This window comes from Hylaeus anthracinus, unplaced genomic scaffold, assembly GCF_026225885.1.
Source record: "Hylaeus anthracinus isolate JK02 unplaced genomic scaffold, UHH_iyHylAnth1.0_haploid 3, whole genome shotgun sequence".
NCBI classification, from domain to species: domain Eukaryota; kingdom Metazoa; phylum Arthropoda; class Insecta; order Hymenoptera; family Colletidae; genus Hylaeus; species Hylaeus anthracinus.
In genome coordinates, this window is record NW_026535284.1 from 10,964,686 (window position 1) to 10,980,924 (window position 16,239).

Genomic DNA, 16,239 nt, shown 5'->3' on the forward strand with positions numbered 1-16,239 from the left:
CATAATGTAATAAATTCAAAAATAGATAATTCCAGAAACTTTTTGAATAACTAAATGCAACTAAAATAAAATGTTGCCCATTCCCCCAACACCCACGTGCGAGAAACGACCCGCGCCTGCTACGAGTGACGCTGTTATCCACGAAGCAGAGAAGCCAATTTTTGTCAAATTCAGTCTATGTATTTCTGCCATTCTGTTTCATTTGTTCCTGGCTCTGATACCTTTTACGGGGCACCGCTGCTCGCAGGCAGCACGTGAACGGAATTTATTGGCGTTGCCTTTACAACCGCCGTAAACAAATTGGCTACACGTCTGACGCTCGGCGTCATAATACCAGCGCAACACCGAACCCGGACAGGGCCCTTGATCTTTCTTCAGGGAGCACACTTCTGGCAGTTTTACTGGAAATATTTGTATGCATTACTGGGGAGGGCTGATTCGTGGCTCAGGTTCGATGACAGATGTCTGGCGAAGTCTCAGAGTCTCATTTGTGTACCCGTATTAAAGCAGATCCCACAACCTACCGATTCAATATCCTCGATATCGACCCTTCCCATATACATTATTCTAATCCCTCCACAGACACCACGCTTTAAATTATGCGTAATTACGCGTCTGATTAGTTTCGCTTCTACTACTTCGCAAAATTCCATTTGAAAATATGAACAATTTGATATAAACGCATATTCACGTTTCGTTCGACAAATAAACAATCTGGAATTCATTCGATCGAATGCCTAACGGGTTGAAGATTTCAGGCAAGAGAAATTCGAGCGTGATGCGTGCTGTCCTGTAATGGAAGAGAACCAGTTTAAGAGACGTACCTCGTCTGCCTCCTGGTTGTAGACACTGTTGATGGCAGGCAATCTCAGTGGCGAAGTTGTTGTCGTTGCCTTTGCATCCACCGTACTTGAACTGTTCGCAACCTTGAGAGTCGGCGTTGTAGAACCACCTGGTGAAGTTGCCTTCGCAGGGGCCAGGCTCTTTCGGTTGCTCGCAAGGATCTTGGATAAATTATTTAGTTAGTAGCCTGGACTAAGTTTACTCTTGCAGGTTTCATATTTTTCTTGAAATTCTGTATAAGGATCAGGAAGCTGGCAACTTGGAACTTACCCAGATCGCTACGAGTAACGCAAAGCTCTTCGCACTCCTCTCTAGTCTTGAATTTATTCGCATTTCCGAGACAACCACCGTAGACAAATTGGCCACACTGCTTTCTGCCAGTGTCGTAGTACCACGTGGGGAAGTAGCCTTCGCAAGGACCAGATATTTTTGGCAGATTGCAAGCATCTACGAAATCAGAAAATTCCAGTTTAATGTTAATCAACACGTTCAATCTGAATTATAATTAGAGATTTTAAAGAGGTAGTCTCTATTAAGAAACTAGGTATCAACTTGAAATTTACTTCTGAATTTAACAAGCTGTTAAGTTTCCATCAAACGAACGCCGAGGCGATGAAAAATTAACTGATTCAAAGTAAAAGTTTCGTCGTCGAGTGTTAATTAAAGAGATTCACGGTGGACTTACCTTTTCCCTTCGGCTGGACGCACACCTCTTTGCATTCTTCCTGGGTCTTGAATCGATTATCGTTACCCTCGCAGCCTCCGTACCAGAATCGGGAGCAGCCACCGTATTCTGTATCGAAGTACCACTTGACAGTGAAATCCCTGCAGGAGCCTCTGTCCCTCTCCAGCGCACAGGCAGCTCCAGGGGTCGATGGAACCGTGAGACATCCCTCGAAGTTCTCCCCTTGCGCTTCCTCGACTCCGTCGGGACAGCATCCGAATTTGGAGGCGTCGCAAGTGCACCCAGCGAAGTTCGGACCCTTGGCTGGGGTTCTTCCATCGGAGCAGCACTTGAATTCTGTATTTTCGCAACCACAGCCTGCAAACAAAATTGAATGATTATTTATTAGCGAGAGTTGGGTCCGACTCGATAGACTTTGGAAATTTTTATTGGCTCAACAATTTTTCTGATTGAGAATCTAATCACTAATTCTGTAAGTTTCATTCAAAAATTAATAAAATTAAAAATACTACTTAAAAATCCGGGAGTTAAATAAATATTCGCAATAGCCTTACCTTGTCCATGGGGTCCTTTGGCGATGGTGACACCATCTGGACAGCATCCAAACTGATAAGTGTAGCAAGGACACCCTTCGTAGTTGGGTCCATTGGCTGGCGTGAAGCGATTGGGACAGCAGCCGTTAGGGGTGTACTTGCAGCCGCATCCCTCGTTATTAGGACCACGTGCTGCGGTGGAGTTGTCAGGACAACAACCGAATCTCGTGTACTCGCAGCCGCAACCATAGAAATTTGGTCCTCGAGCGGGTAGCATGTTGTCTGGGCAGCATTTGTACGGGCTCGATAAGCAGCAACCCTCTCTGTTATGACCGTGCGCGGGGGTGACGCCGTCCTCGCAGCAACCATAAGTGCTGTTCTCGCAGGGCATGTGGCAGCCATAGTTGCTTGGACCAAGAGCTGGTGCATCACTATCGGGACAGCATCCAAAGTAGGACAGAGTACAGTTCTCTGTATTGATAACTCCACACCCTTCGAAGTTCGTTCCAGTAGCGGTAGCGACCCCATCTGGGCAGCATCCATAGGTGGTGTTTGCGCAATCCTCCTGGATTGTAGTTGTCTCATACTCATCCGTGATAGGAGTGACAGAAGTAGCTTCCTCCTCACAACCCTCTCCATCTGGTCCAGGCGCTGCTTTGATTCCATCTGGGCAGCAGCCATGTTCGGTGACGTTGCAGCAGCCCAAGTTGTCCTTGCCACTAGCTGCAGTCTCCTTGTCTGGGCAACATCCAAATTCTGTTTCGTTGCAGGGTTTCTTGCATCCCTCCATGTCGTTGCCCTCAGCGACTGTGACTCCATCAGGACAACAACCGAATAGGGTTTCACTGCAATGCGACTCGGGGCATCCTTGGTTGTTTCGACCAGTGGCTGGTGACACGCCATCGGGGCAGCAGCCATACTTGGTATCGTTACAGGTTTGAGGAGTCGGACAACCCTGGCCGAAGGGACCCTGGGCTGCGGTGACGCCGTCGTAGCAGCAACCGAAAGGCTTGGTCTTGCAGGCCTTCTTCTTGGGTACTTTGCACACGCGGCCCTTGCGCTTCGTTTCTGGGCCGATGGTTGTCCAGAACTCGGATACTGAAATAATAATAAAATGTTAAAACGCGTGTGCTTCAGAGATAGTTGATGGATTCTCGACTTTGATTTTGAAAACTTGAAGAGTATTGATCAACGTAGAGACTCACTGTGAGTTTTTTCAGTCATTTCAGACTCCTCCTCTCCAGTGGCAGGCGTCAATCCAGAGGCAGTCGACTCTGTGACCTCGGTCACGTCAGTTTCTCCAGACTCAGTCGTCGCACCAGATTCCGTGGTCTCTCCAGACTCGGTAGTCATGCCAGACTCGGTAGTCTGACCAGATTCAGTTGTCATACCAGACTCAGTAGTCTCTCCAGATTCAGTTGTCATACCAGACTCGGTGGTCATGCCAGACTCAGTCGTCTCACCAGATTCAGTTGTCATTCCAGATTCAGTAGTCTGACCAGACTCAGTAGTTTCACCAGACTCTGTGGTCATTCCAGACTCGGTAGTCTCACCGGACTCGGTTGTCATTCCAGATTCAGTGGTCTCACCAGACTCTGTGGTCTGGCCAGATTCAGTAGTCTCAGTCATACCAGACTCGGTAGGTTCGGTTGTGGCCCCAGACTCCGTGCTTTCGGTGGCTTCCGTTGCTCCAGACTCGGTCGTGGGTCCAGACTCGGTCGTGGGTCCAGATTCGGTCGTGGGTCCCGACTCGGTGGATCCTTCGGTAGCTGAGACATCAGTCGTCACGGTAGGTTCAGTGGGTCCCGACTCTGTCGTCTCTTCGGTGGCACCTGATTCTGTGGTTTCTCCTGACACTGTCGATCCTTCCTCTTCGGTGGACGACTCAACGGTCGATTCATCTGTGGCGATGGAAGTGAACTTGAGTATTGGATCTATAATTGGGTGGAAAAATTATTACTTACCTGATGATGTGCTCTCAGTCTCGGATGAGGACGTGGTTTGGCCAGATTCGGTGGGCTCTGTTGTTCCAGTTTCATCCGTGGAATCCTCAGAGGCTCCACTGGCCTCACTCTCGGAAGTCACGTCGCTTGTTGTTGCATCTGTAGCTCCAGACTCTGTCACTTCCGTTTCTGGAGCAGTCGCGTAAATATTATTACTATAAATATTATTCATTTTAACAGTTCTCAACTTACCTCCTGACACCGTGCTGCCTTCACTCGTCGATTCGTCAGTTGATTCCGAGGTGTCAGTTGCTTCCGTGACTCCGGACATTGTGGTCAAGTCATCGTCCGTCGTTTCTTCTGTTCCACTGCCTTCAAACGTGGACTCGAATTCAGATGTGAAACCCGTGAGGAAGTCTGTGTAATCAGTGCCACTTCCCTCGCCACTTCCGGTTTCTCCAGGCGGAATATCGCCCCTGGTGTAGCCTGCATCGCCGAGCATTAAGTCGTCCATGTTGCCTCCGGTGGATATTTCAGAATCTGGCGAACTTAGGGGAGTGGCTTCAGTCAAGTCATTCGCTTTACTCGTTTTGTCCTCCTGTACACAAAATCATGGAAAATTGCGGGTAAAGATGAAGTAATTCTTGCTTTCAAATGCATTGGGAGATTCCACTTTACGTTCAATCGCTGACAGATTGCACTTATCTATGGTTACTGTCAGCGGCACCTAGCATTTGATCAACTCAACCTCTTTATCACTTGAACTCTACGATTATGCAAAACAGAAGAAGCAGAATTTATGAAAACTCGAATAAACAGCGAAAGAAGACGAAACGACTGACTTTGGAGCGAGCAACTATATTTTCGCGTTTCCGACGACGAGCGAATTCGCAAGTTTACTGAAACCAGATATCGAAGTTTTGGTAACGGCAAGAGCCGACTCCATTTACATGAAAATAGCGCGAAATGTAGCGCCGAGGCGAGGAGTTACGAGACAAGACGGTTCCAAGATATTTGATTAACTATGACCCAGTTTCACTTACGCCGGGTGCGAGGCTGGATGAGACGGATACGAAGTCCTCGTCCTCATCTTCGTCTTCGTAGACCTCGCATTCATCGTCGTCCTCCTCGGCGAGGTCCTTGATCTTCTCAGGCTCGACTGGAATCATCTGGTCTAAAATGCAGTGATAGGTGATATGAGGAAAGTTCGATTCCTTTGTTATAACAAAAAAGATCACACGATGTTATTCTTGGCATTGGAGCAACAGGTGATACTTTAAGACTCCTGCATAGCATCGTCAACATTCAAAGTACTCTAAAAAAAAACGTATACCCTATCATACTAAATAAGATTCCTATTTTTCCCATTTCACTGTAAACAAATATCGAGAATGTCTTTGTACACGAAGAATGGGCTCGTGTATCAACGTTCCAATGGCCAAACAAATTAATTTTCAGCAACAGCTGACGCTAGATCGATGGACCGGTACCTTCCTCGCACGAATCTGGGTTGCAATCCTCGGAGGCAAACATGATCATGCTGTGGTCGCAGTTGGTCGGAGGCACCGTCACGTTGTCCTTCATGCAAATCACCTTGCGTTTCATGGTGCCGCCGCCGCACGGTTTCGAACACTGCAACACGGTAAGGTGATTAATGGAAGAAATTCGAGGCCGACGGTTCTTGCGCGTTGCAAATCCGTCGAAGATATTAAATTTCTTGACCCACCGGGGGAACGCACGGAGTATTTCTCGCGGATGCAAATAATCTCGCCACGTTCGAGTCGAGGGACGCATTCAGGAAATATCGGAGACTATGGTCGTTTTGTTGTTGAACATCGTTGCGAAAGACAGCGAACGGGCAAGTATCAGCGAAATTTATTTGCATGTGCATAATATAGTTTGATCATTTCAAAACACGGGAACATACGAGAATCGAGAACAATTTTTATTATACTATACATCTACATTGCGCATAGTATAATTTATGATATGATTAAATATAGTTCAATCTATATTACGTTATGTATTTAACTGTAAATAATTCTGATGGAGAAAATCGCTAATAAAATGGAAGTTATATAACGTACAATACAATTATTCGGTACAATGTAAATTGTGCTACAAAAATAGTATAGATATATAAATAATGTTTTGACGGTGGACAGTTATTATGGTTTCCGTTAAAAGTCCTATCGTCGTCGTTGAAATTATTATTGACACCCGTTAATAAATGTTCCGGCACGTATGAATAAATTTCGCTGCGGCTTGCTCATACTTGCATGCAATAAAATTCGCGCATAATTGACACCGTAGGAAAATAGATTGCCCCGCGAATACTTTCCCCCAGTGGGGGGTGCAACGGGTGGACGTTAGAAAGCGGTTTCGCTCGGATACATTACCTTGCTCCATGGTCCAGCGAACCATTCACCTTTGCACTCCACTTCGGCGGTGCAGTTCTTCGTGTCGTTGAATTTCTTGCTAGCGTCGCATTTTTCATCCGGCAGTTTCTTCACCGTGTCGTCCTCGAACGTGCCGCAGAACACTTTGCGAGTCTGCACGCCGGACCCACATTTGGCCGAACACTATCGGGCAGAACGTAATCGCGCGTTGGGTATGATTTACAACCGTACAAACGCTCATTTCTGCTTTCGATAATCCTGCGAGTCGAGTCCTCGCGATATTTTACGCAAGGCGAGGGAGGGGAGGATGAGTTAATTTAAATATTCAAATCGGGACAGATTAATCAGGCTTAAGGAGCTTGTGTGTTTTCACGTGGGGAAACTTTTATTGAGTTTTCAGATGAACGAGTAAGTGAAGTAGGAGTGAAACTGTTGTGGGAATAGATCTTTGTCTTTGAGTAAATTACACTCGCGAAACTATTCAAGTTTTTATGAGAATATAATATTTTTTTCTAAATTGTTAGTTTCTATGCTCTCGAAAGTATGAAAAACAATTTTAAGAGTTCTGTAAAGTAAGAAAAATGTAGAATAACGTAATAATCGTAAATATAAGTTTTTTTTATTAAGGCACTCACCTCGCTCCATTGAGACCCAAACCAGAGGAACTCGCAGTCCTTCGTGCCCTCGCACTCCCTGGTCAGTTCAGGCTTCTTCTCCGAATCGCACTTCTCGTCTGGATAAACGGTGCCATCTTGAGTGGCGCAGTGAGCAGTCCTCGACTCCTGAGTGAGGCCACATTTGTCGTCGCACTGGCAACAGCCGAAAGAGTGCCGAATGATAATCATTAAGAAACTACACGTACAGTGTCGAGGAAATGGGTCACTCTTCATTTAGATATGTCGCGATACGCGTTCTCTTAATATCGCTTGCCAAAATGCTTCCTCATTTTTGTTGGTGAGTATCTTAAAAGGACGAATGGGTATTTGGGTGCCACGACATGACAAATTGCAAACTTACACCACTCCAATCCGACGTGACCCAGTCGAGGCCGGCGCAAGGCCTCAGTTCGCAAGGCTTCTCACGCTCTGGAACCTCTCCTTCGCAAGCTTCGTCCTCCAGCACTTCGATCTTCCCGTCCACTTTCTTGTAACACGTCACTTTTCTTGTCTCCTTGCCAGGACCGCACAGATGGTCGCACTGTTAAACGATATTATGTATATTTTTATCGAGATACTATCCTGGAGCTGTATTTAGCATAATCTACAATTGAGCTACAAAATGATGTGAAGAAATGTAAACAAAATTATATCCAGGTAAAATGAAATAAAGTAAACGTTTGAACGATGGAAAGGGACTTGAATGAAGTTGTACCGGTTTCCAAGGCCCCGTGTGAAACTGGGGGCACTGGAGGTCCTTGTTGCACTCCTGGGTAGTGGGCCCTTTCGGTCCCACCTTCTCCACACACTGACTATCGTCGACCACCGAGGGAATTCCACTAGAGATGACCTGCTCGCATTTGATCTCTCTGCTCTGCTCGCCCCCCTCCCCGCAATGTTTGCTGCAAGGGCCCCACTCGCCCTCCACCCACACAGGTGGACAGGGGTCCATATTACAGCCTTCTGTGTCGGCTGGCTCCAAATGCGGATCGCAGAGGCTCTCATCCACTGATTTGCTGTCCTTCCTTCGCACGCAGGCCACTCGTCTCGATCTGTACCCTTTGGAATAAGACACAATCGTAATCCAACCTCTCTTCTAAACCCTTCACACTTGGAAATTATTCAATTCGTGAATTTTTTAATTAACAGTGTAGTCAAATTCCCAAAAAATGAGTAGAATTTTCTTTTCGCGATGTCAGTAGCGAATTTCATAATAACATAAACCATAGAATAATTGTTCTTAACATACGGGGAATGTTTCGATAAATTTGCTCCTAAAATTGAATAAGTGTGGATGATTGATTCGCGAAGCCGATAATTGAACGCACGGTAGTCGGAGAATGATCTGTTTCCATACAAGCTGAGTGGAAAGGACGTCAATTAATTAACATCCCCCAGGGTTTGGTCCCTCGCAAATTATCCTATCAAATTTAGAACCGATAGTTCAGCGCAGCGCGGCTTATCCGTTTATTAATCACATTTGCCATGTATTTAGGTAACGAGATTAATTTTGGAAACGCTACCTCCGCCGCAACTCGAGCTGCAGCTTGAAAATTCGTCGGTTATCCAGGTGTAGCTGTCCGCGTCCGCTTGCTGCGAAAATTTCTTTGGCATACTGTACTCGTACTGCACACCCACATTGTGACCCTGATAGAGTAGCTGAGGGAAACAAATATGCGAGTTATTCTCGACGTTCCCTGACGTCGACATTTTCGTAAATATTGATTTTCGCTCTGTTGAATTCATTAGGAAATGCGTTCCAGGAGACACAATTTAGAAATATCTTGAATAGAGTGATTGGATAAATAAAGAAGTAATATACAAATGGAAATAAAAATAAAAATTCATAGCAGATTTTGAAAATCCACGGCAGATGTACCCCATATTCCGTACTCGTTATTTCACTTCTATTAAAACAACCATTAGGATAATCGTTTGCTAGCAGGAAAAAATATAAATATTCATCCCAGCAAGCTTAATAATCAGCGCAGCGCTTTGGACCGTAATCCAAATCTTTCAGCAATCTTCGTTAAATAATACGATAATACAAAAGGTATACAAAATCAACGTCGTCCTACAGTTTTTAGTTAAAATGTGAGAAACTAATTATGCTTACCACCACGTAGATCGCTTCGTGCGTTGGCCCTAAGGCGGTAATGGTATCGGGTGCCGAGAAACCTTGCGGATCTCTGGAATAATGGAATATGGTTCCAGCGAATTTCAGGCTTCGTGGAAAGTCTATCCTCCAGTTCCCGTTCAGGTAGTAATGGCCAGACGTGTTTCTAACGGCTGCGAGAATAAAACGGGATTAAAATACCGACAGCGCTTGGTTAGTTTCCGATTCCGTAACAACGAAGCGAGCAACTTGGCACTTCCTCGATATTTGGATTCACTGACCTAAGTAATTGTTTGATGGTTGAATCTCCTTCACCAGTATGTTCGTTGCTCCCTTGGGAATCAGCAAGATGTCGATGTAACCTGTGGAAGATTTATGCGAAGCGTTAGAACAATTATAACAGAGTAAGTGCGATTTGTTTGTTGTTATGTTGGAGAAGAAAGGAATTTGACTAGGATTTATACAAATTGGTACTTGTTCATTTGTCATTCAAGAATCGACAACGTACCAGACTGGAGATCGTCGTTGTCGAACAAACCGGAGACGGTGTTGCAATCGCTGGAGTTGCCACCGCACTCTCTGCAAGCGTCTTCCTGAAGATCGCTTCCAAGCATCATGTCGCAACCAACGTGCTGGCAATCAAAGATATCGCGATATACTTTACTATAGTCGCAAAACGCTTTTTATCACAAATCGTATCTACACAAGGACTGGAACTACAAGTAGCTATAGATGTTCTAGTTGCAAAGGCAGTCGGATGTTGCACAATCCAGTTCCGCCATAACATATAAGAAATTGTTAACTCACCATACACTTCCCTTCGACGCAAACGTCGTTTTTCTCGGGTTCGCACGGTGTGCCGTCGGTCACAGCCAGCCTGTGCCTGTAGAAGAAACGCTCACCGCGCGGCATGCAGTTCAATTCACATTTGTTCGGTCCACCAGTGTAAGGGATCCAACTGCGGGGGAGTAAACGATTTTGCGCGATTAATTTCACCGCGAGACGACGCGGCGATCCGATAATCGTTATCGCCAATGGAACGATTTCTTTCGTCGTTAGTCATAGGGGAAAATTCTCGACCTCTAATCGAACGCATGTTTGGTCGATTACCTATACGTACTCCTTCGCGGAAGTTAAAAACGAAAATGGCCTTGGAATATGAAAGTAGGTCAATTCTATAATATCACCCCGTTTCGCTTTCCGAGCAATTTTCCTCACATTTCACAAGAAATAATTTAGTTCAAGCCCTCGGCAAACCCTTACACCTAAATTATGAAATAATTGCGACTAAAAGTTTTCAAGAATAAACACGATTCGCTTCCACCCATTTCCACCACATAAATATAAATAAATGCATTTCTAACTTTCCACGAATTTCCTTCAACTGTTCGAAAACTGTTCGCTACAAATGTAAACAAATGCATTTGCAGATTCGAAGCTTCGAAACGAATCGAAATGTCCAACGTTTCTCAAACTATCAACGACCATTAGGTCTCGTCGAAGAGCCGAACGAGCCACGACTATCCGTCGAGTATGACGATAAATCACATTTACGGCGTGTCTGAGAACTCCGTTGGGATTTTCGCAGACAGAGCTACGTCGCAGAAACCATTTTCGATACTCACTCATAATAAACTTCCTCGAACGGAACTCTGTTGAATTCGGCGCACTGCTCCGCCCTGAAATCCTTCGCGTCCTCGGGACACTCCTGGACAAAGAAGAAGTAAAGAGGGCGTTAAGTTAGTTAAGGAAGTTTCGACAGTTGTCGTAACACCCTCAAAGGGCGCAGGTTCCATTATGAAATTAAAGGACGCTTGGAGTGCTTGACATTTCCATTGAGAGTCACTTATACAAGGTCCTATTATTCTCATCCCAAGTAGCCGAAGGATCCTTTGACACTTGTATCTTGATTTTTCATTTTTAACGTGCTTATAGAGTAGGTGGGGCTTTAAAAGTGAAGTGTAATTATAAAGGTGATGGGAGACTAGTTACTTCTAGTGTTCAATAATAAATTGATTGTCGAGTTTAAATTTTAATCAAAGGAGAAAGGAGGTGGCAGCGAACCATTAACAATACACATTAATTTATACGCATGTGGAGTTTCAATGAACTCAATTTCAGCTAGGGAACGTGGCAGAAAAAGTGCAATTAAAAAATCAAATTTAACAACCCACTGTCGACTCAGTATTTGAGTCCACTTCAGGAGAAATTACTAACACACATGTACAAGATGAAATATTGAAATATTGGTCCAAAAATTAATAAGCAAAAATACATGATAATCATGTAATATGTAAAAGGAGAATTAAAATTTACGATTCCTTAATAGAGCAACAAGACATGGCAACGCAAACGTCGCGTCTAAACTGGAGCGTGGGTCTCGACGCTAATTACTGGGTCGCGAACGAACTCCACGTGGCCAGAAAAAACCTGAAGCTTTTCTGAAAGCTTGCGCGTTTGCGTCCGCGAGTGGCCCGTATCGCGTGCTTTTCTTTCTCGCCCCTCTTGTACGCGCGAATGCATTTCGCCACACGTATTCCTTCGCCGGTCGGAAATAAATTGTGACCGAGAGGTGGGGCCCTCATTCATGAAGAATTATGTGCACCAGAGAGACACATCGACGGAGATTGGAAAACGTGTTCCGTCACGGCACCGAATGGGCGCGAGGTGATCTCATCTGGGAGAACATCCGAGATGCGCCACTGGATATCACGCGCGTGCTCGATAGATCGCGATCGCGCCGTTAGTTTTCATTTGGGATAGATTTTGGTATTAAATGGTCCCTGGATTTATTTCTATAGGTGGTCGTTTATTTTTAGGAACTCTGAGTTGGACAGTGGTTACTTTATGATTATCTTGTGGTGGTTTGTAATGTTTGTGATGATCTTATTCTCCTGTGATACTCGTGCGACTGTTTTATGATTGTCTGCAAGTAACGTAATTAATCTTCCAGATTTAACATGTCTGATTATTCAGTGATCATGTTTTCTACTTTATCCAACACGAACAATGAATACTACAGCTCCATGCAAATATATTTATCAACTTAGGCAACCACTATCAATGTATTCTTACATAAAATTCCATGTCACGACAAATATCAACAAGAAAGTGACACTGATCAACTGACAAACATAACATAAATAAATAAGTATAAAGTAGTTACGTGATTCATTCTGTATTTCTACCTCGACAGGCAAGTTATCGGACCATCGAAGAAGAAGGTACATTGGGTATTCCCCCCCCCGAAACAACTCTACCTGCTCCGAATCGGAGAAGAATCCCCGGATCGTAAAAAGGGTTAACAAGCTCCGCGACAAGAGCCGAATAATAAGAGGGATCCTTTGCGCTCAATTAATCAAACCTCGTCCCCATCTGTTAGCCGAAACAACACAGCAGAGGAACGTAATTTCCCTCGCATCGACCCGACGGCCAAACAAGCAAACACCGTGCCGATACCTCCGGTGATATCACTCGAGCCAAATTCATCCCTTAACACGATACCAGAGCAAATATCGTTGCCACGTTATTCCTAGCATGGCGGATACCAGAAATCACGTGGATGAAATTTAATGACTCGAGAATTTCGTGAAAATAGATAACGAACTGTTACAAAAGGGGATGAAAAATTATAACAACTCTGTGATTCTTAAGGGAGGCTCTTGGGGTTGTTCCTATTTTCCTATACCACCCACCCCTAAAATTGATTTTTTCCTGCCTCTTTCCGACCAGACAAGCCACTATGGCGAACATGCGACGGATAGGGGGGAGCGCGGGCGCGCGCGCGCGCGCGCGTGTGTGTGTGTGTGCAGGTAATGTCGATAAATCGAGCAGGGTTACAAAAGGAGGACTCATCTCCCAGGGGGACCGGTACCACGCGCGAGGATACGCCAGCAGGATTTATGACGTAAGATTTCTTGCGTGGACACACGGTCAGAGGGGTTAGCCCAGGCCAAAAGGGAAACGGGGCTGTTTGCTGACCGCAAAAGAGAAAAAAATATTCGCGCTCAACCACCGAAACGACGCTTCTGGGGAGGAGGGCGAGGTGGGACGTTGTTGGACCCGCGTGATTTACGGTGGACCGCTTTTCTACCGGGTTAGCGAGCCCCGCGATTGACCTTGACGCTTATTCAAATCGATGGTTCACTGGGTATCGGGTTCGGGGTCACGAGATATCTCCGGCAACGTTGCAGCGCTGGCCCGTTGTTCGCGGGTTTTTGATGGAAGTGTGGTTGATTTGTCCGGGTGAATGGGAGGAACTTTGGGGAGAATGAAGATTGAGGAGGATCGATTCGAGAAAGACGGAAAACTGCTGAAACGGAGAAGGGCGATGATTTATATTCATAATTTTTCATTCAAGATCCGAGTTTGCAGAGATAAATCGCGGGCGAATTTATTGTGACAATTTTGGGACAATTTAATATTCATTAATACATTCGTAATTTCCTTTAAATATTTATTTCAATCGAGGAAGTGTCCCCTAAATTCCCCTCTGAATCTACTAGAAGCCACGAAACACCCAGTATACTCCCCGAATCAGTATCCACGTAGCATCCTAAGTAGGATCTCTGCAACCCCCCCTCCCCAGGCCTAGCACGTTCAGCAGAGGGTGAGAGGGTGAGGTTACTAAAAATGCGGAAATCAACGAGCCTCCATAAACACGCACCGAGTTCCCCGCAATTACGGTGACTCGTAATTAACGGGTCTCAGCCTCGTTAAAGAAATCCGCCTTCCTCAACCTCCCCCATCGATCTCCCGCCCGTTTCCGTCTGTAGCTTCTGGCTACTCCTCCATAGTTTCATCCCGCCAGTGGAACCGAAGTCCCTCGAGAGTTTTCACCGTTCAATAATCTCTGTTTAGCCGACAGGCATTGTTACTAATTACGAAATCTCGAAACAAAGGCGCCGGGAACAATGAGCCGCGTTCGACGGAATTTTTGCAACGGCGTGCAATTCGCGGCTGAAATGGATCGCCTCGTTTGATTCTAAAGTGGCGGCTGGGACTCGGTCGTTCAACCTGACGGAATATTCTTGACAAACGGACGTCGCGATATTATATTGTCGACGTGTACCGTCGCCCCTTTCGGGACTGAAAGCTGAGTGCGGGTTCTTCGCGAAGTCCTGCTCCTTAGCTCGCTATTCATCGTTTTCATGCTTCATTTGGACGGAAGAATTCTTAAGGATTTCTTCTTCGGAAAAGTTGAGTGCTGCAGTTAATATTTAAATGGACCTCTTGTTTGGTAGTCTGTAAAAGTATGCTTTTCGTAATAAGATGTTTAAATGCTTGTTTTTAATAAATAAGTCGGGAAGACGTGTCTTTGTGTGAGGTGCTCAGACAGGGGATAGGAATGATAAATACGTGGGGTGAAATTAATGTTTATCTTAAACTGAGCTTTTTCCTAAATAACACATGCACCCTATAAATTTGCAATGTTACACAAAAAACAAGGGTTTCGTAGGTAGACTGGAATGTCTAGTTGTATCATATTTAGAAAGAATTAATGAAATTGACTTCGATGAGTGCATTGGATCAGAAATCGATATCGATGGGACCATAACACGAGCAGGGGCCATTTCATTTAGCACGTCCCTCTAACGAATTTAATACTTCGCGAATCGATGCCGCATAATGGCCAAGCGTTCATAAATTTTAGCATCTCCGACAGTGCACCGCTGCAGCGTCGCGCGCGGGCTATATTGTTGCCTTCGAGGACCATTAAAGGACCGCCGAGCTGCGCAGGATTTTCGATGGTCCTTTTGCCACGTAACGAGCTTTCACATCGATAAGCGATCTGCCCTCGAATAATCGTTGAAAGAACTTTAAACATTTTTCTTGTAATTATTCAAGAGAATTAGACAACCAAATTCTTCCAAAATGAATCCTTGATTAGGTATCGTTTCTTTAGAACTCGAAGTTTCGTATATAAAATGATTGTCGGTGAGGTAAATGCGACCTGACTACCCCGACTTCCATGAATATTCCGTTTCCACTACTCCCAAGTCTCGACAGTCCTCGGGAGCAATAGCGAGGATGTGTCAAAACTCACAGGGATTATTTAATTAGAACGATTCACCAGAAAAGTGATTCGAAACGTCGCGAAGGTCCTGGATATCGCTGAAATAATTTTACGGCGGCTACGTGACTTTCAGAAATACATTTTCACCGGTGGCTGCGCTCTTATGAAGAAATAGCGAGAGCACCCCCAAAGGAAGTGGTTCTGTTCTGGAAGTAGTTCTACGTCTACGTGGGGTAGATCGAATGTTCGTGACTCGGGAAAATTAAATTAAAGCCCGAGGGGTCGGCGGTTCGATTGATAGAGTCGGTGTACCGGGCGAAAATTGATGCGACGCGGCTTCGATTATGGTAGGGGGACGAAGATGGGATTCCTTGAACCGTGTGCCTCGCGAATTAATTTCTAATATCGAACAATCCCGAAAACAATCTGTTTTTCAAACGTAGAAATGTTGTTTTCGGAACGAAGGACGAGCTTTGTGAGGGTGCAATCACATGAATCAATTAAGGGATGGTTCCCAACGATTCGGGACACTGGAAGGAATTTGGAGGATGAAAGGAGTGTGCAATCTAATCGATATGGTAACATTTTTATTAAATGTCTGGCCTGATAGAATGCGGGGAATTTTTAAGTATCGGATACTTTAATTCTTTCTGTAACGATGGTGGTATGTACGAATATACAGGGAAGAGAGTCTTGTTATACGAAACAAGCGGAGTTTATTAAATATTTTGGAGCCATATTTCTGCTGAATGAATATTTATTCAATTTTAAATAGAAATAATTTTCAATTTATTCCTTAATCATTTAATGAAAAAAGGATTGTGCTATAATAATTACAGGGTGACGTCCACCGTGAATCTAATGTGGATTTGCTGGAAGGGAAACATTCCTAATTCCTGCAGCTGACGATCTTTCTTCGATCCAAGCATTCACAGGGTGTTCCAGAAAGGGTGTCTCAAAATTGATTGGTACCATTACTGCTCGAAGAAAAAAGGTTTACACGAAGTAAACACGCGACAAGAGGGGACATTTATTAGTATAATTCTAC

The 16,239-nt window shown here is 44.8% G+C and overlaps 1 protein-coding gene across 1 annotated transcript in view; it reads right to left on the minus strand.

Moving 5' to 3' along the window:
• Positions 1–16,239, minus strand: part of LOC128893433 (papilin) — a 107,595-nt gene that overhangs the window by 7,396 nt on the left and 83,960 nt on the right. The window contains exons 5-24 of the mRNA XM_054154346.1: positions 10,801–10,883; positions 9,983–10,133; positions 9,684–9,807; positions 9,457–9,537; positions 9,176–9,348; positions 8,583–8,718; positions 7,775–8,118; positions 7,421–7,600; positions 7,039–7,212; positions 6,404–6,586; positions 5,495–5,636; positions 5,048–5,178; positions 4,257–4,602; positions 4,026–4,193; positions 3,267–3,962; positions 2,083–3,159; positions 1,529–1,885; positions 1,114–1,290; positions 825–1,004; positions 222–401 (exon numbers count right to left, since the gene is read on the minus strand). Coding sequence (XP_054010321.1) covers positions 222–401; positions 825–1,004; positions 1,114–1,290; positions 1,529–1,885; positions 2,083–3,159; positions 3,267–3,962; positions 4,026–4,193; positions 4,257–4,602; positions 5,048–5,178; positions 5,495–5,636; positions 6,404–6,586; positions 7,039–7,212; positions 7,421–7,600; positions 7,775–8,118; positions 8,583–8,718; positions 9,176–9,348; positions 9,457–9,537; positions 9,684–9,807; positions 9,983–10,133; positions 10,801–10,883 — 5,083 coding nt within the window. The remainder of the gene's footprint in view (positions 1–221; positions 402–824; positions 1,005–1,113; positions 1,291–1,528; positions 1,886–2,082; positions 3,160–3,266; positions 3,963–4,025; positions 4,194–4,256; positions 4,603–5,047; positions 5,179–5,494; positions 5,637–6,403; positions 6,587–7,038; positions 7,213–7,420; positions 7,601–7,774; positions 8,119–8,582; positions 8,719–9,175; positions 9,349–9,456; positions 9,538–9,683; positions 9,808–9,982; positions 10,134–10,800; positions 10,884–16,239) is intronic.